This window comes from Cheilinus undulatus, linkage group 21 (assembly GCF_018320785.1).
Source record: "Cheilinus undulatus linkage group 21, ASM1832078v1, whole genome shotgun sequence".
NCBI lineage: Eukaryota > Metazoa > Chordata > Actinopteri > Labriformes > Labridae > Cheilinus > Cheilinus undulatus.
Genome location: NC_054885.1, coordinates 5644682 through 5661727, shown reverse-complemented (window position 1 = coordinate 5661727; position 17046 = coordinate 5644682). Strand labels below are relative to the sequence as shown.

Below are 17046 nucleotides of genomic sequence, written 5' to 3'. Positions count from 1 at the left end.
GACTATAATAACTGTTCACACACTTTCTCCAAATCTATGAGTGCAAATAAAGCTTGGAATTAAAAGTTAATTTAACACATTTTATCGGGGTAAGGCTAGATTACCTTAAAAAGGACGAACCAACTTTTTTGGTAGCTGGCAGCATCAAGAAAAGCACATTGTTGTCCACAAAACATTTTTGTTAGTGATTAATGGTCTAAAATCATTATGAGGTCCATTGTCCCTGACATCTGAAATCATGGCCATGAAATAGCCAAAAATAAAAAAACTCCATCCATCCATACACCCGTGTCCATTCAGGGGTTGCAGAGGGCTGGAGCCAACCCTGGTTGTCATTCACTAAAAGATGAGGTGCATCCTGGACTGGTCGCCAGTCACAGGGCTGCCATAAAGACGCCAATATCACACTCACGCTTGCCTCGTGAGCGTGGTTTTAGTCTGGTGGAGGAAGCCAGAGCTCAGAGGGAGCAGTGCAAACCACCGCACCGCTGTTCAGCCTAGTATTTGCCTAACTATTCTTGTTATCCCCATTTGTATATTTTTCAGTCTGTCGTGAGCGCCCTCTACTGGGACCCCTGCAGTCTTGGGCAAAGCTGCACCATCCTGCCCCAATGGGAATTTTATTTGAAGTAAACACAGCTAAAATATATTTAAAGTTAATTTTCTTAGTCAATAAAGTTTACCCACTTTACAGCTGAAAAGATGTCCTTAATCAAACATTTTAATGAGGATACTGTTAGAGTAAATTAGGCACCAGCTAAAATCACAGCTTTTGCTATTGATCTGTTATGTTAGTTTTAGCATTTTGGAGCTTAATCCTGCAAGAGTGCTCTGAGAAAGCCAATATGCTCCGGTTAAAAGAAGTGCTCCGAGACTGAGAGTTCATGTCTGGGTCATTATCTTTTTGCTGATGGTCTGGCTTGTTTTTGTAGATGAACGAGACATCTCTGTTAACATCAGCTAGAAACTTTCAGCGGTGAAATCTGGAGCATTTGGTGGTGATATGAAAAGAGAGGAGGGATAAAAGAGTACACTCAAGCAGGCTCTTTTGAAGGTTATTCAATCATTGACTATGAAAAACATTTATCTAAATAAACAACCCCACACATTATCCAACATCTTTATTTACAGTCACATTAAAATGGTCTGTACAACACACAAAAACAGGAAAACCTCACGATGACATGAACAGAGAACAGACAGGAGCAGTGAAGGGAGAGTACAGTTAATATCAGAGGTAGCTGAGGATGATTAGAAATTGAAAGTGCTCTGTTGGTTTTCACCGATGCTAAAGGCGTAGGCGTCATCCGTCGCCTCTGGAGCCACGCACTGAACCTCCTCGTCCTTTAGGAAAATAAAGAAAACAAAAGGTTTAGAAAATTCATATAAAATCACACCTTTTCTGTGGTCAAATCCAAGTACTTTTAAGGTCTATTTTCAAGCTTTTGCAGCACCTTACAACCGACTTTGGCTCTATTTATCCACATATTTACTTAAAAATATCATCTTTCCTTAGATTTTAAAGGCTGATATTACACTATAAACTAGGGGTGTCCAAACTACTGCCCAGGGGCCAAATGCGGCCCGTGGTCCGATTATGATCGGCCCGCAGCAGACTCTAGAAATAACATGAAATATGGCCCACATATGAACAGGAAGCTTGTGCCTAACTGTTACTGGTTACGCTCTGCAACCCACTCTTGCAACCCTCCTCCACCCCAGCTCCTCATGTAATGCCATTCAGCTGTCACTGAGGCCTGCTCTTTTCTGGGGTTTCTGCTGCTTCTCTCCTTGCCTTGGGCTTTCCTTATTGGCTTAGGCAGAGGAGGATGCTTTCCACATAGGCTCATGGGAGGACAGGGTGATCCCAGAACAGCCATACCAAACATAAATAACAGCAATAAGTGCTAGATAATAAAGAATTTATTTACAGCTGCAAATCATGCGTTTCTTGACCAAGTGGTCCTGACAGAACTAACCATTTAGGCATACTCAATCACTAAGCATACGTTAACCTACATTATAAAGGTTTTACAAACACCCCTGCAACCATCAGTATTGTGTTTTGTGAAAGCATTCTTTATGCTATAGAAGGATGACAAATTAAAGGAAAATACACCTAAGTCAACATAAATTATTTGCCCCCCAAAAAATATTATTTTATAAATTCTTAATGAAATTTTGAATGTGATAACCAATGAAAAATAATGTGGTACCTTGAGTTTACTTTGTTAAAGCCTGATACTTTTAAAGAGAAACTGCATATTTTCCTGACACTATTTGACCTTTTCCTGCACAAGAAGATACCTTCTTACTTATTTCAACTCTTCATCTGAAAGCAAACTGCTCAATCAGATAGCTATTTACACCTTGAAGAGCATATTATTTCTATTTCAGGCACTTTTGAGCTCTTAATCACAAATCCAAGTGCTTTTCAGACCTTGAAATTCAAGCATTTAAGGTCTTCAAGCACCTGCACCATCCCAGATCAAAAGATTCTTTGAAAGTCGGCTGAAAATTATTGAATCCACGTACCTCCTCTGAGAAATATTTCTCGATCAGGTTGAGAGCTGCTTTGTAAACCATCTCGTTCTCGTGAGACTGCAGAGCCTCGATCTTATCCAGTCCTCCACACTCTTCAATCATCAGACTCAGCTTGTCCGACTCCCCGATTTTATCCCCGGCCTGAAACGAAAACACATCAGCACAGTTATTATTACAGCCGCTGCCACTCTAAGGATAAATAATCTGATAAGGTGTAAATTTTTTATGTTTCTGTGCCATATAACTCACCATGAAGATGTTGGTGATGGCGTCCAGGATGACCAGGACAGTTTTGCTGTCTTTGGAGGAGAGTAGATTCAGAAGAGGCTCAAGGACGTTGGCTTGAACGAGGTAGACGACCTGCTGAACAGTGCCCCCGCTGGTGAAGTTTGTAACTGCCCACACCGCCTCTTTCTGGGTTTTGTAGTCACCCTGCAAGAAAAACACAAGGTAAGGATGAGCAACATGGTCAAGAATTGTTCTTTAAAATATATCTTATAATGAATAGCAACAGTGATGGTGATTTTCAATAATACTGTGAGCTTTAGGGGCAGTCCAAACAAAAAGGAACCCCAAAGAAACCAAGAAAATACTCAATTTACATGCACTAATATAGTTAAAATATACTTTTAAGTTTGTAACCTGCCATCCTTGTTGGATTGAAATGATACAAAAAGGTAAAAACACCAAATGAATCACTTCTGACATTTCTTAAACTCCAAATTTAGCCCACAATTTATACAAAATCCATCAGTTTCTGCAGCTTTTTGTCCATTCCATTCACTCTGGAGCAAATCCCACTCTTCCCAATCAATCTTCTGGTTTCACATGTGCCGCAGTCAGTCACCAGCATGCATCACCTAACTCAAGTAACGCGCCAAGTCAATTTTCTGCAGAGCCTCTTGCCAGCGTGCATCAGTCTGAACAGAGCAGTCTGACCAAAACAGGCACAGAAACGCACCGGGGACAAATTCAAAAATAAAACACCTGCTACAAACAACCAATCATTTGTCTTAGACAGCAAACAGGAGTTTGCAGCAATTTTGGGTGTTAAAAAAGGAGAAATTAAAAAGAGTGCTGGGTGCATATGACTTCTGTTTTTGATTGTTGCATCAAAGTTGCAACAACTCTACTGCAATCCTCTCCTTGAAAAAGAGAAAAAGACACCGAGCCTACCCGCACAAGCAACTCGACCATGTAATGGACTAGGCCGGCGTTGATGACCTCCTGGATCTGGGTGTCCTTCCCTGCCGTGATGTTGGACAGAGTCCATGCCGCCTCCTTCTGGATGTTGGCTTTCTTGTGGCGCAGCAGCTGGGGGAACATTTTCAAAGCTCCAGCTTCCAGCACGGCCTGAGTCTGCTCATCTGTACCAGTCACAATGTTTCCGATAGCTCTGAGTGCCGGGGTCTAGAGAGAAAGGGGAGAGGGGTCTTACAGCCTGAACCAATTTTCTGCATTTATACTGAAGCAGTTTTCCTGTGACATCATGCCCAGCATGAGAAGCTCAAATGTTGTGACAGCAGATTAATGTAGGGATCGTGTAGTTTTGTCAGCTGATCCGGAAGTTTATGATTTGCACATCGGGTCACATTTTGTTGTCTGAAATTGCTGCAAGTTTAAAAACAAGTATATCATATTGTGTTAATCATGTTTGCACAATGACACCAAAGCCTCTGTGTACACTAGTTTTTGGAACAGGTTATATATTTTTAAGCATTGTCTTCCAACCACAGTTGCAATATTTTTTTCCTCTGTCAAGGATAAAGCCAAGTCAAACAAGGTAAAATAAAAAAATTTAAACACATCCATGCCTCACTACATTAGCATTTGAGCTTCCTACCTTGGTTGTGATGTCAGGAAAATTGCTCAAGTCTGACTATGGTCAGTAACATAGTCTATACATACAACGACAGGAAGCTCGTTGAAGCCCAGCAGCTTCACCAGACGAGGAATCAAACCGGTCTGGACCACCACCTCGATGCGGTCGTTGGAGCCGTCCGTCAGGTAGGAAATAGCCCAGCAGGCGTCGGCCAGCACCTCCAGGTCGTCGCAGTGGAGGAGACGGATGAGGGAAGGCAGCATCTGCTGGATGGCAGCCATGGGAGGAGATGGGTTCTTGTTGCGACAGAGGTTTGACAGCGTCCAGGTGACATTTCTCAGGTAGCCAGTCTATGCAGAAGACATGTAAGAGAAGGATGAGGTGAAGTGTGTTTACAGAGCACCGCTGATGTATGGCATTAAAAACATCACTGAACAAAAACAAGACATTTAAATACAAAACATGTTAAATAACAAGTTAAAATAAAAACAATACTCCAGATTAGGCCTGAGTGTTTTCATCCTATGGTCACTTTTAAATTTAGAAGTTTTAGAAACAAATACACAAGACTTAAGTTAAATGTAGGGAAGCATATGGTTGAGTGAGGGTGCCCCCTTGTGGATTAAAAGGAGAACACACCGCTAATTCCGACTAGAGTATTAGGAAAATATTCAGACTGAAAATAAATCTTTACATTAAAAACGGAGAGTTCAGGGACGGCCAGCAGGCTGAGTAGAGGGGCCACAGCTCCATGCTTGATGACCCGATCTCTTAGAGCTGATCCATCACCTACATTAAAGAAATACATAAACATTAAAAACATGATCTTTAATTCCTGACGACTGCATCCCAAGAAGCAAATATTTAGTGAGTTACCAGCGATGTTTCCGAGGGCCCAGATGGCCTGCTCGCTGATGTGCTGGTGGGGGGATGTGACCAGGCTGATGAACGCAGGGATGGCCCCACCCTCGACCACAGCGGCGGTCTGATCGGACGTCCCTGAGGCGATGTTGGTCAGAGCCCAGGATGCCTCGAACTGGATGGGAGGACAGTCATGGAGCCCCAGGAAGGCCACAAACTTGGGGATCAGTCCGACACTTATCAACTGGTCAATGGGAGGGTGTTTGTCACGAGACAGCAGCTTCCTGAAATCAGAAAGAGCGGTAAAAGGCAGTTATCATGGCTGTAAAGTTTCGCATGCCATCATTTCATCCATCAAAGAAATTTAAATATATGCTTTAATATGGCATACTTAGCAAGACTACATCTAAAACTGACACTGGTATAGGGAAACACCATATCTCCAATAGTTTAAAGCTTAGAAGGGAAATGTGAAGTACCTTGCAGCCTGTGTGGCCTGGAGCTGGGACTCGGGATTGCCGCTGTTCACTCCAGTAAGAATTTCTTCAACTGTCCACTGTCTGGCAGCCTGAAAAGTTCATAAGTTGTATAACTTTTTATAAGTCTCAAAGACAGACAGACTGCATCTGTGTTGTGACAAATGTGTTGAAATGAAGAGGTTTTGTCAGCAAGCAAGTTATAAACTCTTGTGTAACTCCATCCAAAAGAGATGTCAGTCAAGGAAGTTTAATTTTTCCTGGAAGCAACACATAAAAAATGAACTTGTTTGATACCCCAGCACTAAAAATATAAGTCAGAGTTGTACTGCGTATTGTTTTTTAATTTCCAAATTTGAAGGAAAATTCCAAACACTGTATAAATTGTACAGTTTTTAACCTTCCCTGTGCATTAGTTTTTTTTTTTTTTTTTGCAAACTTCAGTCCTTCCAATACTATTATAAAAATGCATACACTGTATTGTTTAAAACAGTGATACTCGAGGAGCAGGTGGCCTAGTGGTTAAAGGCACTCCCCATGTATGCGGGCAGCCCGGGGTTCGAATCTGACCTGAGGCCCTTCACCACATCCCTCTCCCCCACTCTTGACCCTGTTTCTGACTCTATCCACTGTCCTCCTCTATCTAATAAAGGCACAAAAATGCCCAAAAATAAATCTTAAAAAAAAAAAAAAAAAAAAGACAGTGATGCTCAACGAGTGGCTCTTTACTGACGACTTGTGACTCCAGAAGCCCTTAAAAGGTAAATTTATTTTTAAACTTTTATCTTCCTGTCTGAATATTTCCACTGGATGTGTGCAAGAGAGAACATGCAAAATAAATCACAGATTCTTGAGAAAAGGAACGAAACAGGTTCCAAACTTGACCTTCCACTTCGGTTTTACAGTAATTTAAAGTGGACGTGGTCTAGGTCGAGGTGTCAAGTAGCAGTTGTGTGAAGTAGAAATAAAATGAATTATTTTCACTCATTTTTTCCACTTATCTGAAGAATCTCATGATTTTCTAACTTAATCTCCAAAATTAACCATATTAAACTAATCTTTCTAAATGAATTAGTAATTGCAGAGTAACAGGTATTTTAATAAGTTAAATAAAATGAAGAGATGATAAAGGATTTTTTGTATAATGAACAAAACCATCATCTTAAACTAGCTTTTTAACCCAAATAATTCTTAAATGACTGTATATAAAGAAAACTGATGAAAATGAAAGGTTAAACCAGGATCTCTGCATGGTCTCATTAATAGATATATTTTAGAAATGATTGGGTTCACAGCCTCAGGTCAGATTGTGGCTCTTGCAAAGGTATTTATTAACAATTTGGCTCTTTAGTTGAGAATCACTGGTCTTAAAACATCTCATATAAGGGATTAACAAAATTGGATTTTGGTGGATATCTACAACATCATCTTTCTGATAACTGTTTTTAAAATTGATATTTAAATGTAGTTCAGACCTAAAACTTCACTCCTTGAAAAACCTTTAAAGGATGAAACAAACTCCAGTCCTTTAAGCACAAATTAAAACTTCAGGAATGAGAATGAACGAAGAAAAAAAAGGACTTAAGGGGCGCGGCCTGGGTTGAAGTCCGGCCGTGACTCCTTTTCCACAGATCTCCCCCACACTCTGTTTCCAACTCCATCCACTGTCCTTCTCTAAGATTAATAGGCATAAAAATCCCTGCAAAATATCTGGGGAATAAAAGAACTTCAGTTTGTTTGTGTAGCCTTAATCCCCAAAAACCTTTTCATACACATGACCAATATTTACTCCCATAGCGCACCAGTTCCCAATCCAGGGGAAATGCCAAAGATGCCGGGGAGTGCAAGGCTTTGTCTGCTCTGAGGTAATCACATCATTATATTGGCATGTGTTGAATAAGATCATGGCAAAACTTTACTTACACAAATCATATATAGCCTAATTTTATACGATGAACATATACCAACACATTTTTGGGGGTTTGGGTTTTGTCCATGAGATAATTACAGCAACATATCACTTTTTAATTTGTGTGAGTTTTGGCTTTTCTTAGAGCTTAGTAGGAGGAGCTCCAGGGGAAAAAAGGCTGATATTGACAGCTGAAGTACCAGCAGAAATTTTCCTATCTGTGGATACAGATAAACAACTTTTAGAGCTACCATTTGCTGATACTGACATGATCATGCTGATCATATGCATCCCTACCTCTTACTGATATCTTCATATATATTATACTAATATGATCCTTCACCACTTCATACTTAAACATTTAAAATATCACCCTTTGTGTTAATATTTAGTGTTTTTTTAGCCGTACCTGGCAGTTTTGTGTTCTTTCCTGCAGAGGAGAAGTCGCCTCATCAGGAAGTGCAGACACATTCCTCCTCTTGAAGATCTGATCATCTTTCTTCGCTTTTCGGAGCTCCACATTCACCTCCACCCTCCTCCGACGGAGCTCCTGATTATTTAACAGGCAAACATTATTGAGTCAAATATGTTTAACAAGGAAACCGACACAGATTTTTGATCTTGAACATAACTTGTCCAGGCTTGTCCGTAAAACTCACATTAACGTCTTTGCCTTTGTTCTTGAATTGGTTCAGGCGAGCAGAGTTCTCCGACATTTTCACACAAGAAGGGAAGTTTAGCAGTAGTAGAGAGGAGATTCTGAGATGTTTTCCTGAAAAAGAAATTATAAAATTATCCGGATAAGCCTCCTTTTTTCACCGCCTCGTGACACTTCGGCAGGAGGAATGACGTACACGTCAAACCAAGACGTCAAGTTATCGTTATTTTCGGCTGGCACTAGCATTAGGCAGGCTAAGCTAACACGGATAAGCATAAAAACTCTATTACTTCTCGAGCAGCTTATCGAAATTCCTAAATCAAAAGTGCAGGAGAAGACTACACATGCTTACCTGATAGTGGCTCAGTGGTTGTGGTTCTCGAAAAGCGCCGTACAGACCTTTAAATTTCTGCAACAAAGCCTCTTGATTGGTCAGTTCGAGCAGCGCGCATCCATACGCAGGCGTTCATTGGGCCGTTTAAAAAGAGTCACCACGCACAGGAAGTGACGCAGCAGTCCGGAAGTATCGCGAGAGTGGTGCTAGTTTGAATCTGATGCCAAGTCAGCTTTCCTTCGCTTTAAGTTTGATTTATGGTTATTTTTTTGATTTGCATGTGGAATATAGTGTTGCGGAATCATTTTTGCGGTCAGAGAATTATTATCGGTTGTTAAAGCTACTTAAACTATACAGTATATAAAAATATACATATATATTGGCTTTTGGTTGATAATAAACTTTATCCAACCATTTTTAAAAACCCCTGCCTAAAAGTTTGTGTTTAAATAACAGGCAGGGTAAGTACATAGAAATTAGACTTATAGATTTTAAAATAAACTTTAAAACTTAAAGTTTTAAATTAAATTTAATCAAATTAGTTATTAGTACTTGCTAAGTACTTACTTATCAGAACATCATTCTGGGATGTTTTTGTGTTTATAAATGATTGTTCTGTTGGGAAACTTGTGCCAGCATGTGTGTAATCAGGCTCAATCATTAACCTCTGTGTTAATACAGATATTTTTAGGCTCTTTATGTCAGTTTAGTTTATTTACAACCATTTTTAACTGCTGCAACTCAAAGGTCATTCAGATTAATGTGATTGTTAAGTAGGGAAGCTCTAAGCAGACCTCAGTCAACAGGCTGTATTTAATTTTAGTTTGTTTTCCCATGATAAGTTGTCCGGTTTTAGAGATTTGTCTCTTTTTTGCCACTATGCCTACAGTTTTTCACATTATTATGAGTCGTATTCTTAAGTCAATTAAAAAAAAAAGTTGCCATCACATAAACCAGAAGTGTTATCCTGAAGTAACAACATAAATTAGCAATAAAATAAAGAAAATTCTCAAAAGTGACGTATTAGGGGGAAACATGATTAAATAAAATATACGTATGAATGTCATCAAATTGCTTCCATAATTTGGTAGAAAAAAACTAGACATAGCCTGCAGGTGTGTCATTTTTCCCATTAAGACCTAAAACTTTCATGTATTCTAGACTCATCACGACAGAGTAAAATATTTCAAGGCTTTTATGTCTTAATTTAATCTTGATGGTTACAGCTTAATGTTCATGAAAATCAAAAACATTCCAAAACACCAGTCCAGAAAGGATTTATAATACAGAAATGTTGAAAATGATGCTTCTTTATGCAGTCCTTTTGCACAAACTAGTGCATCTAGGGGACGTGGCATGGAGGCGATCAGCCTGTGGTACTGCTGGGGTGTTATGCAGCCCAGGTTGCTCTGATAGCAACCTTCAGCTCATTTTATTTATTTATTATTTATCCATTTATTTATCAGGGACCATACATAAGCAATTCTGCATTTAATTACAGTGTAACCAATGCAATGTATAAAAGACATCTAGCCATGGCTAATTTGCGGTCCTTGTCCCTGGTTAGGCTTTTGAGAATTAACACATATGATACAACAGAATGAAATGGACATAAAAGACTAGCAATAGCAGTAGACATAAATGAATCTGGATTGTATTGATGTATCTCATTGATCTCTTGACATTTCTCTGTAAATTCCCTAGCAGGGGTGTCAAACTCAATCACAGCAGGGGCCAGATTCTGGATCTAGGTCTAACCTGAGAGCCTAACAGGGTCAACATTTAACCACAACTGTCAATCTCATTTTCATCAGTAATAAAATATGAAAAAACAACACTGATAAAAAATCATTTAGAAATTCAAAAAGTAAAAATGAACTAATCAGTTCAAAAGATTAGAAAACTATATAAATAAATAGAAAAATGTTTTCAAAGAGCAAATATATGAGGAGAAAGTTGAAATTATAAGTTTGACAGGTCAAAATAGGAGATCAAATTTTAAATCATGAGTTTAAAAGGCAAAACGTGACTTAAAATTTTAAATTTGTGGGTGTAATAGGTTAAAATATGGTATTTAAAAGCCAAAATTAGCAGTTAAATGTTAAAATATGAGCTACAATTCAAAATGATGACTTAAAAAGTTAAAAATATAATTTAAATTTTAAATTGGGACTCTAAAAGGTCAAAATATGATATTAAAAAGTAAAAATTATTGATTTAAAATGCCAAAATATTAGAAAACTTGAAATCATGAGTTTGAAAGTTAAAACATGGGATTAAAAAAACAAAGTTAGGAGTTGAAAAGGTCAAAATAAAACTTAAAATCTAAAATTGGGAATCTACAAGATAAAAATGTGACAAATAAAGTCCATATTATGAGTTGAAAAGGTCAAAGTAAGAAATGAGAAGCCCAGATCCTAAGTTTGAGTCCTAATCTTGAGATGCAAAATCGAAAATATGAAATAAAACACAAAGTAGTTTCTTTCCCCACATTCTTGACTTTTTATGAAATCTTTCTGACTCTTTACTTTTTCAGATTATTATGGCTTAACAACTTCTACTGGAGGAAATCTGCAGACCTCACACTGGTGGGCCAGTTATAATACAAATATGATATGATCTTGCGGGCCGGATATAATTGTTACGAGAGCCGGAGGGCCTTCAGTTTGACACCCCTGCTCCATGGGGTTCAGGTCAGATCAGTTGGCTGGTCAACACCATGTTCAGTAAACACTGGAAACCTGCCCACTGTGAAGCCAAAGTCCACCATATTATAATATTCTGAGATAGTGGACTTTTAAATTTTGAGCTGTAATCATCAAGATTAAAACAATAATCTGGCCCACATATTTGACTCACCATCACACATAAAAACAGAGAACAGTAATCAGTCTTTTGCATTTTATTAAGTTCCATATACATCAATATTTCTTCAGATGTAATACAAAAAAAAGAAAAAGAAATCCAGTCAAAATCTGACAAATTTTTACAAACAGGGCAGGAACCTTCAAATACATCGTTTTATCCTTCTCAGTCAGTCACTACTGCAGAGCAAATCATTTACAATAGCTTATTACTGTCCTTTCAGGAGGTTATACGAGTGGAACCAAGCAGACTACCGATGTCCACAGATTTAGTACAAGTGTCTTTCATGCCACTTCAGACTAAACAATGAGTGGAAATGGAAGAAATAAAAAAGTTTAGATCCTTGATGCATGATGCTCAGTAAAACTCAGACGTTATTTGTCAGTTTTCCTATTCCTCATTGGACATGATGACCACAGCGAGGCCTGAGGGAAGTTTGAAGAAAGAAACAAAAATAGAAAGACTGAGCTTTAAAGAAAGTGGAATTATGAGAGCTCCTAAGAGTCTTTTCTCCGAGGTAAACTTTCTTCTCTTGTTCGCGCTTCTCAGTACAGTCCCGCTGATGAAGACGGGCCCATAAAAAGGTCCCTCACACGGCGGCTCTGCCCCGACGGTTTGTGTGAAAGCAGCAGAGCCGGCTGCACCGACAGGCAGAGGAGCGGATCCCCCGAAAACAACGTGGGACGAGGCAGAGTCCGTCAGTTCAGAAAAGCCTTTTTTTTTTTTTTCTTGGCAAGTGCGTTTTGTTTGAGCAATGTGCAGAGCTTTAAGAGGCCGAGGAACACTGTAGCTTGTTGTTATGAGACCTACAGAGTGCGGAGAGAGGGGAAAGTTGAGAGCTTTACGCATTTTGGATGTGAAATCTCAGACAGAGAAGAAAGGATGCAAAGGAGACAGCGGAGGATCCTGCAGCCATGTTGATGTCATTAACAGGGAATGCTTTAGTTATAAGGGTTGTCATGAAACTACAATCAAGACTTTGATAGTAAAAATCAAGTACTGATAATTTTATTGGTCAAATCTGTAAGTGCCTTATCCCACTTCTGTTGTACTGAATATCAGCACAGCTTTGCTCATCTTACATTCACCAAGAAATGCAAGCAAGAGCTGCAACATTTCAACATTATTCAGGAATTTTCTTGCAATTTTACTTGTTTCATTCCTCTCCAACGCACCTATCTCATGAAATAGCTGCACTTTTCTAAAGCTGTATTCTTTTCCATACTATGAGTCATTAAAAATCAGATAGAATTGTTTTAAAATGTGGTACAGAAAAGGTCAAACGTTTCGACAACCTTACTTATTGCAAACTGAAGTGACTAGAGGAGCAGAATGAGGTCAAATCCTTCCCTCTTTGCTGACAGTTCAGTCTCATAATATAATTCTATCTAAAATTATCTGCTTCATAATCATTTAAAACATTCAAATAAAGATTTAGAAAAATCTTACAACCACTGAACATGTTAAAAAGTATGTACATTCGAGGGAGCAACCAGCTAAGTCGAATTCAAACGGAGGTAACACTCAAAACCTATTATAAATACTGCTATAATAATAAAATATGCTGTTTTATATGCACTCAATCACTTTATTAGGGACACAGTCAGCTGCTTTTTAATGCAAATCTCCAATCAGCCAATCACAGGGCAGCAACCAATGCATTTAGGCATGTAGACTTGGTAAAGACAATCTAAGTCCAAACAGAGCATCAGTACGACGAAGAAAGGTGGTTTAGGTCAACTGGTCCAGCCCCAGGATGCACCTCCGACTCAGAAATAAGAAACTGTGAGCCAGTTAAAGGGGACATATTTTACCCTTTCAAGACAAGTTTATATCAGTCTTAGCGGTCCACAAAACATGCCTGTGAAGTTTGTTGCTAAAAAAACACTACAGTATTGGATTTTTGTATGTCTAAAAAATCCCTCTGTTCCAGCCCTGCTCAGAACGAGCTGTTTCTGTGGCTTTAAATCTTAATAAGCTGTCTGACTCCACCCCTGTCAGGGAATGGATGTGGCTCTCCTGATCCTCCTCTCTGCTGGTAGCTGAGGAAACGATCAGGAGAGGATGGCTGAATTTTCTTCTGAGCAGGGAGTGCCAACCAAACCTGGGGGCGGAGCTTACTCCCCCTTAAGGATGCCAGTGGCCTGGTAGTTGTGTCTGCACACTCTGCATTTAAATAGCTTACTGCAGTGGTTGTCAGCTGGTCATCATAAGACACCACCACCACCACTTTCTAAACAGCAACCCAAATGTCTTAAATATTTCAACCACTATTAATAATCTCATGAAAAATTTGGACTTTGATGAAGCAAGCCTGCAAGACAACCAACAACCATGCAGGTCTTTAAAATTACCTTTCCTTCCCATGCTGATACTCGGTTTGAACTCCAGCACATCGTCTTAACCAGCCTGTGTGCCTAAATGCACCGGCCGCTGCTATGTGACTGGCTGATTAGATGTTTGCATTAAAAAGCAGTTGGCTGTGTATCTAATAAAGTGATCAGCGAGTGTCTTCTCATTTAATAATAAACTATGAGGAGTTGAAGAGACACTAAGGGACTAAAATGCATTAAAACATCTGCAACGCTGTGATGGAAAGGATCGGACCAGAAACCGATGACCACATCAACATGGCTGCTGTCTTTAGCTGGAAATCAAAACGGTTACCATGAAGGCCAAATGTTTGGCGTTTACATGAAAGCACATTTGGTGTGAGTGTTTCTGACTCCTGTCTTTAGTCTTTCTGCTGTTTTTGGACATAAGAAAGTTGTCGAGACATTATTATAAGAGACCCCAGCTTCCAGTCCAGACTCCTGCTAGACTGGCCCCTTTAAGAATCTGACAATCTGCAAGAAAGAAGAGAATGGGATGGAATAAATCAAAAAGGCATGCAGCAAAGATGAACACACACAAATGCAAGATGAAACTGATGTAACACGGCACAAAGTTCTGTTAGGACAACGGCCGGAATGTCTCAACATCTGGCAGCCATGTTGAATTTAGTGCAAACGAGCATCCACTGAAACCATGACATATTCAGAGCAATCTAGTCTACAGTGAAGAGTATTCGACACTACACATGCATGAGGGATACACCGTGAGTGACAGGAATAAATGCATAACTTAGGAGAAAATGAGCCTGACATGACAGCCAAAGCAGACAGGAAGTCAGAAACTGAGAAAAGGTCTGTTGTAAAAAAAAAGAAGAGTGGCACCCTCAGCTCACCTGCTCGCTTTGAAACCTTTCAGCTTCTGTACAAAGAAGGCTTCCAGCACCTCGGCGCACTGAAAGAAGGGCGTGTCGTTGGGGTTGTAATAGCGGCAGTTGTCGAAGATTTTGGTCACGTCGGCCACGAACTCTGTGAGCTTGTGGTAATGTCGCTTCTGCAGACGGGTTTCCATCGTAGAAAAGTCTGCGAAAGGGCAAAGAAATGTGTGAAATAAGTAAAAAAACAACATTATAATCTTTTTTGCCAATATTATGACTATTAATATCATTATGACAGGAAATTTGCCTTTTCATACACAAATAAACACAATTCTGCACCTCAAGTCCCAAATCTTTTGGCCTGGTTGGACGAGCAAGACCTTTGACACTTTTTCTCTTACCCATCGGCTCCTTGATGACGCGATAATAATCCGGTGCATCGTGGGGATCCACTGGTTCAAGGAAGGGCCACGCCATTTTATGAGACTGTGAAATAGAAAGAAAAGACATGATTTGATGTTCTGTTATAATATATTAAAACACTGAAGCAAAACCAAGAAAGACAAACTTAAAGCTCACAAAAATCCACTATCTGAAAATGTTAGAATATGGTGGAAAAGTCTAATTTGCAAAGGTTTCCTGAGTCTTCATTCTCTTGCTCTGGTTCAGTTCTGATTTCCTGCGCACCTGTCCACAGTGAAGCCAAAACTAGAAACTGGTTTTCTGACCATGTTGTTACCGTACTTCATTGGCCAGCCAACTGGTCTGACCTGAACCCTGTAGAGAATCTCTGGGGAAATGTCAAGAGAGAGATTAGAGACACCAGACTCAAGGTTGCTATCAGAGCAACCTGGGTTTCATAAAATCCCAGCAGGGCCACGGACTTCATGCCTTGTCCTATAGATGCACAAATTTGTGCAAAAGGAGTGCATAACTAAGCATAATTTTCCAGGTCAATATTTCTGTATTATAATTCCTTTTTGGTTGAAAAATGAAAATAAAATAATATATTTTAAAAATCCTTTTTGGACTGTTTTTTGTGATATATTCTAATATTTTGAGAGTGGACAATTGTGAGCTGTAACCATCAACATTGAAACAAAAAAAGTCTAGAAATGTTTCACTTTGTATAAGATGAATCTAGAACATTTGGAAATTTTACTTCTTGATAGAAATCAAAGGAAAAAAATGACCTTTTTCCTGATATTCTAATTTTTTTAGATGCGCCTGTAAACAGAGAACTATTTGGACAGAAACAAAATGTTTTTTTCTTGTTATTTGCCTCCACAATAAATTAAAAATAAAATAATCAAATTCCTTTGGCAGGGTAAGTGTATTCTGGGTTCTTCTGGGTTTGAGTGAATTTTCTCAGGCATTATATTTTACCTATCTGTAAAAATAACTCCTATTCTTAATCGTTCATTTCTTCTGCAATCAGATTATTAAATACTTCTAATTTTTTTTTCTTGTATACCTTTATCTTTAAATTCTCTCAGATCCTTAAAGACTAATCCCTTTTGTTCTTAGTCTATTTATTCATTTGCCAGCCTAATTTATATCTGTGTTTGTTCAGGTCTTGTTTTGATTTTTGGCTTACATAATGTTTCTGTCTCTGTCTGTGTGTGTTTTTATTTGTTTAATGTACAGCTGCTCACAAAAATATGGCATTTACCTCAACTATCAGGAGCTTATAGGTATTTGGATGAACTTACATAATAGGAAATAAAACCACAGTTTTGAATAATCAGTGACAGAAGTCTGGAGCCTATGAGCACCGCTAAACTCTGAGCTTGCTCCCTGGAGATGCTTAGTGATTTCTAAGATTAGATACGTTTGTAAAAACTAAAGAGGACAGATAAGTATTTGCACCTGTAACGAGCGTAATATTCTTTTTAACCCATCGTAGTCTTTGTCAGTGAGCGGCGTGAGGACCGTCATGGCGTCTTCTGTCGACTGACACTGCGGGCAGACATACACGTCGATGTGATTGGCCTCGCTCTGCAGGATGCCCACACAGCGCCCGTGGTACCAGTTTTGACAGCGGTCGCAGCCGATGTAAAATCTGAAGGCGAAATATGGAAAAATCTGTCAGGAAACAGAGGATTTTATTTAATAAGGAATGCATTTGTAAATCATGCGGTTGAGTACTGTGATTCGTCGTATGGCGTCCGACAGATGCAGTATAACTCCTCATTGCTTCCTCCTTCCTGTCCTCGTTTGCAGTCGTTACATACAAAGTCCTCCAGCTTCTTCGCCTCTTTCTCTGTGATGCCCACGCAAGCACCATGGAACCAGTTGGAGCACAGGTCGCATCCGATATAAAACCTGGCACAGAGAGAGATTATTTAATTCCTGCCACATGAGCATCA

General features: G+C 39.2%; 2 protein-coding genes across 4 annotated transcripts in view; both read right to left on the bottom strand.

The window, feature by feature from the left end:
* Positions 1-1106: 1106 nt before the first annotated feature.
* Positions 1107-8739, bottom strand: kpna2 (karyopherin alpha 2 (RAG cohort 1, importin alpha 1)). The gene is made up of 11 exons (XM_041816703.1): positions 8623-8739; positions 8272-8384; positions 8022-8162; positions 5707-5795; positions 5243-5511; positions 5061-5155; positions 4453-4716; positions 3721-3954; positions 2794-2976; positions 2536-2685; positions 1107-1344 (listed from the first exon to the last, which is right to left on the bottom strand). The coding sequence occupies exons 2-11, from the start codon at positions 8326-8328 to the stop codon at positions 1252-1254; spliced, it is 1575 nt and encodes a 524-aa protein (XP_041672637.1). The 5' UTR covers positions 8329-8384; positions 8623-8739; the 3' UTR covers positions 1107-1251.
* Positions 8740-11504: 2765 nt separating this feature from the next.
* Positions 11505-17046, bottom strand: part of LOC121529116 (nucleosome-remodeling factor subunit BPTF-like) — a 38863-nt gene continuing 33321 nt past the window's right edge. For 2 of the 3 annotated variants that reach the window (XM_041816813.1, XM_041816814.1), the window contains exons 27-31: positions 16826-17002; positions 16547-16739; positions 15079-15163; positions 14696-14882; positions 11505-12275 (exon numbers count right to left, since the gene is read on the bottom strand). In XM_041816813.1, coding sequence (XP_041672747.1) covers positions 12236-12275; positions 14696-14882; positions 15079-15163; positions 16547-16739; positions 16826-17002 — 682 coding nt within the window. In that variant the 3' untranslated portion in view covers positions 11505-12235. Of the gene's footprint in view, positions 12276-13383; positions 14316-14695; positions 14883-15078; positions 15164-16546; positions 16740-16825; positions 17003-17046 lie in introns of those variants that run through there. The other variant, XM_041816815.1, reaches the window with a different exon arrangement.